Here is a 10100-nt window from a genome sequence, read left to right on the forward strand (position 1 = left end):
TCTAGAGTTTACCTCCATAAGTTTATTCATCATTTTAGTTCATATTAGTGAAACCATACAATATTTGTCCTTTTGTGTCTGACTTATTTCACTCAACATAATGTCCTCAAGGTTCACCTATGTTGTCATATGCATCTTGATTTCATTTCTTCTTATAGCTAAGTAGTATTACATTATAGGTATATACCACATTTGGTGAATCCATCCTCAGTTGGTGATTCCTTGGGTTGTTTCCATATTTTAGCTATTGTGAATAATGCTGCTATGAACATCAGTTTGCAAATGTCAGTTTGCATCCTTGCTTTCAGTTCTTTGGAATATATTTCTATAAACAGGATTGCTGGATCATATGTCAATTCTATGTTTAGTTTCTTGAGGAACTGCCAAACTGTCTTCCATAAAGCCTGTACCATTCTACACTCGTACCACCAGTGAAGGAGCGTTCCTATTTCTGCCCATCCTCTCCAATGCTTATAGTTTTCAGTTTCTATATTAATGGCCATTTTATAAGGGGTAAAATGATATTTCAGTGTAGTTTTGATTTTCATTTCCCTAATACCTACTGATTTTGAGCATTTTTTCATGTACCTTTGACCATTTGTATTTCATTTTTGGAGAAATATCTATTCAAGTCTTTGGCCCAATTTTAAATTGGGTTGTTTGTATGTTTATTGTTGGGTTGTATGATCTCTTTATATCAAACCTTTATCAGATATATGGATTCCAAATATTTTCTCCCATTAAGTAGACTGAATTTTTACTTTCTTGAAAAAGTCCTTTGAAGCATAAAAGTGTTTTAAGTTTGAGGAGGTCCCTTTTATCTATTTTCCCTTTGATTGCTCGTGCTTTGGGTATAAGGTTTAAGAAACCACCGTCTCTCACAAGATCTTGAAGATGTTTCCATATATTTTCTTACAGGAGTTTTATGGTTGTAGCTTTTATATTTAGGTCTTTGATCCATTTCTAGTTAATTTTTGTATATGGTGTGAGATAGGGGTCCTCCTTCTTTCTTTTGGCTATGGATATCAAGTTCTCCCAGCACCATTTGTTGAATAGACTGTTCCAGCCCAGCTGGTGGGCTTGACGGCCTTGTCAAAAATCACTGCCGTAAATTTGAGGATCTATTTCTAAATACTCTTCTAATCCATTGGTCAATATATCTGTCTTTATTCTAGTACCATGCTGTTTTTACCACTGTAGCTAAGTAATATACTTTAAAGTAAGGAAATGAGAGCCCTCCAATGGCGTTCTTCTTTTTGAAAGATATTTTTGGCTATTCAGGACCTATTATCCTTCCAAATAAATTTGATAATTAGCCTTCCCAATCTGTAAAAAAGGCTGTTGGAAGTTTTATTGTAATTGTATTGAATTGTACATAAATTTGGGTACAATTGACATCTTAATTACATTTAGTCTTCTAATTCATGAACTTGGAACATCTTTTCTTTATTTAGATTCTTTGGTTTCTTTTAGCAATGTTTTGCAGTTTTCCAAATACAAGTCCTTTATGTCCTTGGTTAACTTTATTCCTAAATATTTGATTCTTTTAGTCTCTATTCTAAGTGAAATTTTTTCATGACTTCCTTCTCAGGTTGCTCTTTAGAAGTATATAGAAATGATACTGATTTTTTTTAAATCAATCTTTTATCCTGCTACTATATTGAGCTTATCTAATAGCTCTAGTTTTGTCATGGATTTGGGTTTTTTTCCTAAATATAGGATCATGTCATCAGCAAATATTGAAAGTTTTACTTCTTTGGAAGGTATTTGGTATTTGGAAGGTATTTGGATACCTTTTATTTCTCCTCCTTGCCTAATTGCTCAAGCTAGAACTTCTAGCACAATATGGTATAACAGTGCTGATGCTAGGCATCCTTGTCTTGTTCCTGATCTCAGTAGGAAAGCTTTCTGTCTTTCTCCATTGAGTACATTGTTAACTGAGAGTTTTTCATATATGCACTTCATCAAGTTAAGAAAGGTTTCTTCTGTTCTTATCAAGATGATCGTGTGATTTTGATTCCACAATTTAGTAATGTGAAAATCAACATTGATTGATTTTCTTGTATTGAGCTACCCTTTCCTACCAGGGATAAAGGCCACTTGATCATAATATATTATTCTTTTATTGTGCTGTTGCTTTTGATTAGCAAGTATTTTGTTGAGGAATTTTTGCATCTATATTAATGATGCAGAAATTGGTCTATAATTTTCTATTTTCATATTATCTCTATATGGCTATGCTTTTAGTGTGATGTTGGCTTCATAGAATGAGTTTGGTAGTGTTCCTCCCATTCTATTTTTTGGAAGTTTGAACAAGATTGGTATCATTTCATCTTTGAATTATTGGTCTAATTCTCCTGTGAAGCCATCTGTTCCTAGGCTTTCCATCTTTAGGAGGTTTTTGATGGCTATTTCAATCTTCTTATATGTAATTGGTTTGTTGAGGTCTTCTATGTCTTCTAGGGTCAGTGTAGGTTATACATGTGTTTCTAGGCATTTGCCCATTTTGTCTACATTATCTAGTTTGTTGGCATATACTGTTCATAGTATACTCTTATGATCTCTCTTATTTCTGTGGGGTCAGTGGTAATGTCCCCCCTTTCATTTCTGATTATACTTATTTTTATCTTCCATCTTTTTTTCTTTGTCAGTCTAGCAAAGGGTTTGTTGATTTTGTTGATCTTTTCAGTGAACTGTTTGGTCTTGTTGATTTTTTCTATTGTATTTTTTTTCTCAATTTCATTTATTTCGGTTCTAGTCTTTATTTCTTTCCTGCTTTCTTTGGTTTTAGTTTGCTGTTCTTTTTCTAGTTCCTACAGGTGTCGTTAGGTCTTTGATTTTAGCACTTTCTTTTTTAATGTAAGCATTGAGGGATTTAAATTTCCTTCTCAGCACTATCTTTGCCGTGTCCTATAGGTTTTGATATGTTGTGTTCCTGTTTTCATTTGTCTCGAGTTATTTACTGATTTCTCTTGCAATTTCTTCTTTGAATTTTCCCTTTTTGCATCCATTATTGATTTCCAACTTCATTCCATTATTATCAGAAATAATGCTTTGTATAATTTTAATCTTTTAAAATTCATTGAGACTTGTTTTTGGTCCCAACATATGCTCTAACCTGGAGAAAGATCCATGAACACTTGAGAAGAATGTATATCCTGTTTTGGGGTGTGATGTTCTATATTTCTCTGTGAGGTCTGGTTCATTTATCATATTATCTAAGTTATCTGTTTCCTTATTGATCCTTTGTACAGTTCTATCAAAGATGAAAGTGTTACATTGAGTATTATTATAGAGATATCTATTCCTTTTTTCAGGTTTGCAAGTGTGTGCCTCATGTAATTTACAGCACCCTAGTTAGGTGCATGAATATTTATTATTGTTATTTCTTTTTGATAAATTGCTACATTAATATATAATGTCCTTCTTTATCTCTTATAGCAGTTTTGTACTTAAAGTCTATTTTGTCCGATATTAGTATTGCCATTTCAGCTCTTTTTGATTACTATTTTCATGGACTATCCTTTTTGAGCCTTTTACTTTCAGTATATTTGTGTCCTTGCATGTAAAATGAGTCTCTAATAGACAGCATATAGATGGCTGAATTTTTTTTTAGCCATTCTGCCAGTCTGTGTCGTTTGATTGGGGAGTTCTATCCATATCATACAACTGCCTTCTCACCTCCATGGTTTCTGATGAAAACTTGGAGTTAGTCTTACTGAGTGTCCCTTGTATGTGATGATTTGTTTTTCTCTTGCTGCTTTCAGAATTCTCTCTTTATCTCTGGCATTTGACATTCTGAATAGTAGCTGTCTTAGAATATGTCTATTTGGATTTATTCTGTTTGGGGTGTGTTGTCCTTCTTAGTTACAGATATTTATATCTTTCACGAGGGTTGGGAAATTTTCAGTCATTATTTCCTCAAATATTTTTTCTTCCCCTTTTCCGTCCTCTCCTCCTTCTGGTACACTTACAGCATATGTGTTTTGTGCCTTTCACATTTTCATTCATTTCCCTGAGACCCTGTTCCATTTTTTCCATTCTTTTTCTTCTGTTCTCCTGTCTTTTCAAATTCAGATGCTCTGTCCTCCAACTCACTCATTCTATTCTCAGCCAACTCAAACCTGCTATTCTATGCCTCCAATGTATTTTTAATCTCTTCCACATAACATCTGTTGCTTCTCTTTGCAAACTTTCAAATTCTTTGTGTTCAGCTAATGTTTTCATAATATCCTTAATCTCCTTAGCCATTGCATTGAATTTATTAAGGAGATTTGTTTGAATGTCTGTGATTAGTTCTCTCAAATCCTGTGTTTCACCTGAAGGTTTAATTTCTTCCTTTGTCTGGGCCATATCTTTCTGTTTCTTAGTGTGGCCTGTAATTTTTTTGCTGGTGTCTTGGCATCTGATTTTTTAATGTAATTTTTTGTGCTCAGTTTCTCTTTTTAGCCTATGGCTTTCTTATTCATTAACTTTTTGCTAAGGCTTCCTGTTTCTCTTCCATGAAAGTCAGTCTGTTTGTTTTTTATTTGTAGTGTGTGTGTTTAAGAAACATTGGGGATTTAACCCCAGTATGGCTTCTTACATGGGAAGCAAGCACTCAACCACTGAGTTGTGCCTGCTCCCTACATTTGTATATTTTTAATACTTCTTTTTTCTTCTCCTGCTGCCATTTCTTAGAAGGCTAATTTCAGTAGAAGTGTCCCCTTAGAGACAACCTTCCCAGCTCTGGTTTCCCAGTCAGAACAGGCTCAGGAGACCTATGAAGGGAGTGTAGATAGATTCCAATGTGCTTTGGAAAAGAGATCCTAAAGGCCTCCAATCTTGTCTTTGATGTCTCCCCCTAACCTTGACTTTCTTTAAGTCCCTAGCAGGTAGCACTCTTTATCCAGTTGTTCCCTGCTGCCCTAAGGTTATTCTTTGTCATTAATTCTCAGCTGATTTAGCACCTGGTGGGGGCATGGTTGAAGTTAAGTTTTCCAGCCTACCCTGGATGAAACTGTTGCACAGCTCCCAGCCCCTGAGATCTGAATTGTCTGATAACTGCCACCAGGTGGGTGAGGTGACTCTGCCTGCGCTGTCTTGAGAGAGAGTGATCAGTGAGCTCTTGGTTCCTCTCCTTCCTGGAGCACCTTAGGGATGAGATTGCAACAGCTGTTCAGGGAGGGTGGGATAAATCTGCCCACACTGCCCACAAAGACAGTGTGAGCTTCCCCTCCTTCCAGGGGACATTGGAGCCCAGTGTGTAGAGTCCTTTTTAAGGCAGAGTGAATCTGCCCATCCCTCTGACCAGGGTTGCAGAGTGTGCAGAAACCTTTGAAGGTAGGCTGAAGAGTTGGTACTTCTCTTTCTTCCAGGGGACGTTGGGCAAGGGTGAATCTGTCTGCCCTGCTCTGAGAAAGTATTCAAACTGCACCCAATTTCCATGCCTGCTGGGTATAGGGGCCTAAGCAGTGGCTTTCCAAACTGGGTGCACTGGATGTGATCCCTACCACCCCAGGGGACCGGTATGTTTTTCAGTCACCCCTGCTTCTATAGCATAAATGCTGCTGGCTTCTTGGGGGCTTGGGCAGATTTAAACTTCAGCTGTGCTCAAGATTAGAGTCAAAGTACCCGGATTTGCCAATCAACAGTTGTAGTCGGTGCTGGGCTACTTCCCCCTGCCCTGCTTTTGGGAAAGAGAACATATGCTATTAGCCAGGAAGTGGATCCGGAGACAACCCTCCTCGCCTGTGGGGATTGGACAACTGCCTCTGCAATATGGAGGAATCTACTGGGGAATCTTCACCATAGATTGTCAGTCTCCTCCTTCCTGTTCTTCCTTGTATGGTATACTTTGTTCTTCTGGTCTCCAGAGTCCCCCAAATAGTTGATTTAGACAGATCCTGGCTGATTATTTGTTGCCCTGTGGGACAAGCTGATTGTTAGAGCTTCCTACTCTGTTGCCATCTTAGGTCTTTTTCAGGTCTCTGTCTCTTGATCATGCCTGTTTTCATAAGTCTTGGGTAGGGAACTAGTTGGATCTGGCTTTTGGTTTCTTTTATTTCTCCTCCTTTGCTTTAGTCTGTATGATTCGGTCTGTAGCTTGAATATGAAAATATGCTGTTCTTTGCGTTGAATCTGTCTGGATTGTTGGTAATAGTTCTGCTTTGTTAACTGGATACCTCTAGCTTCTTTTTATTAAACTGGTCTCATAACACCTGACCTGTCACATTCAAAGAGAAAACTGTAAATTCTAAAGTGGCTTCAAAGCCATAAGGCATTGAAAATAATGCATAAAGTTTAGGGGAAAAGATTGTGGTATTTAAGTGCATGGTTTCCCTACCTTTAATGACTTCAGGAACGTAATTTTTGTCTTTTTGGAAGTACCGCCTTGTCATTCATACTGTGAGATATTATACTACAAAGGCACATTTGTGAAATTTTTCTCAGTTGATGGTGATATCCTGAATGACTGTTATTTTTAGTTAAAGACTAGAAAAACTGCTCTCCAACCATTACACTTATAATAAATTTCTTGAAATTTCACCATTTTAAAACTAGTTTAATATTTGATGTTTAAAACTAACCAAATGCATTGGTGTGTTTTGTTGTAGTGAAAAGCTTTTCTGTTTGTTTACTTTTTCATTGTTCTAAAGCTGTGTTTGCACCTTTCATTCTGATTATAAATTATAAACTTTTTAAAAACTATCAGTCAGGCTTTCACTTATTAATAGAAATAAACTGGCTGAAAATAAAATATTAGCAAAATAAGAAATGGAGATTGTCACAATGATGACAACTATCTATATTTTTACTGTTTGCTTTGTTAATAGTGTTTAAATATGTATACATAAAATAGCAAATAAAGAAGCATCCATCAGTAAAAATCACTTGTCAATTTTATAAAAATTAATTCAGACAAGTATATTAGAGAATTTCTTGTAAAATATGCACATATTGATCCCAATATTTTTTTTTCCTTATTCATTATTCATTCTTTTATCCACTCATCATTGGCACCTACTTTGTCCAGACATTATGCTAAGAGCTAGGTATATAAAGACATGTGAACTGTGCCCTCATAAAACATAGTTTAGTGGGGAGGTGATAGTAAACTTGAAAAAAAAAATACAAATGCAAATTCTATTAAGTATTTAGAAAGAAACAATGAGTTACTATCATATTTTGGGTTGTCAAGGAAAGCCTGTCCATGGAGCTGGAATTTTTCAAGACTGAAGCAATAAGGAAGAAGCAAGGCAAAGAGTGTTTGAGCAGAGTACAGCATAGGCAGAGACCCAGAGCAAGGAAAGAGTTTGGCCTGGTGGGTAAGGGGAGATGAGTCAGGAGATGAGCTGAGCTGAAATGCAAAACAAAGGCAAGGAGAAGATGAGGCAAGGCTGTGTAGGGTATATAAGGAATGTGTATTTTATTTTAAATGCAATGACAAGCTTAGTAGTTGGTTTAAAGTGGGGAGGATCCTAAATGCATTTAGAATTGTTTATGTATTCATCAAATGCAATGAATGTGCCACATTGATGAAAGAGTTTGTTGATGTGGGAGGAGTGGGGGTGGGTGGGGAGTGGGGTATATGGGAACCTCATATTTTTTAATGTAACATTTTATGAGAATTATGTATCTTTAAAAAAAGACAAAATATTTTTTAAAAACTTAGATACAAACTTATTAGAGAAGCTACATTAGAATCAAAATGCCACATATTATTTATATGTATATTTTATATTACTTAAATAAAACTTAAAGAAAAAAAGAGGAAAAAAAGAGAAAAGGACTAATAAATAAAAGTGTCATCATGCAAAACAGTACTTTTGCATTGCTTTTATTCAGCCGAAAAGAGTAACAATGCAAACTATATCACCACCTCACTGTTGCCTAAACATGGCCTTAAAAATGTCATTTATGTCACCTGTGTCTGGTGAACATTGGTTTTTTTATAAATCGTATGGAGCCCTCTAGTGGTGATTGCTTTCAAATAGTCTTAAATCGATGCCAGAACTATTGGATCTGTGGAATTGAACCTCCTCAGAAGTGAGAGCATTATAAAGACAACAGCAACTTTAGGCCAATGTGATTGCATCATGACTATGCCCTTTTGACATGACATCACGTTCAATATTTCTTTCAATTGCTCTGACATGATTGTGTTGTCTTAGGTGTACATTCCCAGCAGGACAGCCCTCATCCTTCAGAATGTGGATCTGCCAAACTAAAGAGACCTGATTTCAGCCCCATGAAAATGCAGATGTGTGCTTTGTTTTCCTGTCATCATTGTTGCAGAACTTATAATTTGTAAGCTTTTCCAGCTACAATTTTCTTGCCCAAAAGTCTGATGTATGAAATCCAATATTGGTATATGTAAATGAATATCAAACTTTCTCTAAGAATTAGAATCAGGATCATTTTTCAAATTTCAGGCATCCTGAACTATATTTTCAAGCTATCTCAGCATCTAGTATTCTAAAATGTAGTGTATATATAATGCCTTAAAAACATTTTGCTTCCCTGGCCATTTATTTGATCCTTTTATAAGTTCAAATTTGAATCAGTTGTTAAATATAATTTTTTCTGTTGAATATACACAGTATTTTTTTTAAGATAGATATTTGTTGGCTTTATTTGTTCTAACATCTCTTGGACTAAATTACGAGTTATCAAGATTGTTACTGTGTTTTTCCAAATTGTGTTTAGAAATACTGTAATAAATATGTAAAAATAATATAAAATATTAAATAGCATTAAATATGAAAGTCATTATGAGCTCATCCATGCTTGATTTTGCATAAGTTTATTCTTGTGATCTCTTGTTCACTTAGTATCTTGGTAGATGATGATACCTATTCTGAAGGCCTGAAGTGGTAATTGTATAATAACATTTCAGAAAATATGTATTTTACTTTCAATCAGTAAAAAAAAAAATTGCGAAATTATGTTTGCTAATGTCTACTTTGCTGTATTATGGAGATTGATTTGGAATGAATTTTAAAATACTTTATCTCAACTCAGATACCTTTCCATGTATTTGCACATGTGCAAGATGGACTAGAGTATATAGAGATTGACATTTTTTTTCCTTTAAGTACCAGGATTTTGTATCTTGAAATCATACCAACCAATATGTCTAAGCTACTCTCCAGCTAAAAACCTGAGTTAACTATTTCAACTCAGTAAGATACTCAATGGAATTGCCCTTAGTTTATTAAATAGTAGGCCACAGGTCTAAAATCACTGATAAGATTTCTAACATAATTGATTCATAAGAAATTATGTTGCACTTATAAGACATAAAGTATCTTTCATCTCTTTTTTATAATACCTAGATTTCCATTTACGTTAACAATGGCTTGCTTTTGTGTTTGTGTAATTAATAAGTAGTGCTGGGAAGTCTTTCTATTAAAACTCCTTAGTAATGGAAGCTATAAGAAAAGACACTTTTATAGCTAAATCTATATATGGCCCATCTTCCTTATAACTTTTTGAATAAAGCATTGAATATTTAGGTCTGAAATGTGTTATTTACTTTAACTTCAACATAGAATATTAGTTTGATTTCCTGAAAGAATCAGCAGTGCCAGGTGGTGATTATATGTACTGGGATATATTACTAAAACCTTTCTGTAATGCTTTTTTCCCTTTACAGGAACTTTGTCAATATCTTAGCCCTGCCATAATCTGTGTATTTTATCTGTTATTTAGAACACAACATTCAGCCTTGATGTTGTGAGTTTCAGTTTTATAAATCCTTAACTTTGTATTTGTTATAAGTAAAGAAATATGCCATTTCTCAATCATGGCCTTTTTTTTAAAAAAATGACAAGAAATTACTTAACACCTATAACCTGTTTTCTTTTTATTGTGATATCTGTGGCAAAGTCAAAGAGACCAGAGTAATTAATTATATGCTTTATTTTCATTATATTGATTGATTTTGCTAATATGTTCTTTAGCTTTCACAGACTAAAGTTAGAATTTAACGATGTAATGCAGTTGCCCTTGTCAAGTGTTTACTTCTTTTTCTACAAGAAGAGCAATAAATGTATGTTGCTAGGTAGGAGTTATAAAAATATATGCAAAAAATAAACTATTAAGAGTCCAAATTAAAA

General features: G+C 34.7%; 1 protein-coding gene across 1 annotated transcript in view; it reads left to right on the plus strand.

Moving 5' to 3' along the window:
- Window positions 1–10100, plus strand: part of GBE1 (1,4-alpha-glucan branching enzyme 1) — a 342498-nt gene extending 332398 nt beyond the window's left edge. Inside the window, exon 16 of the mRNA XM_058296064.1 lies at window positions 8154–10100. Coding sequence (XP_058152047.1) covers window positions 8154–8210 — 57 coding nt within the window. The 3' untranslated portion in view covers window positions 8211–10100. The remainder of the gene's footprint in view (window positions 1–8153) is intronic.

Source organism: Dasypus novemcinctus, chromosome 4, assembly GCF_030445035.2.
Source record: "Dasypus novemcinctus isolate mDasNov1 chromosome 4, mDasNov1.1.hap2, whole genome shotgun sequence".
NCBI classification, from domain to species: Eukaryota; Metazoa; Chordata; class Mammalia; order Cingulata; family Dasypodidae; genus Dasypus; species Dasypus novemcinctus.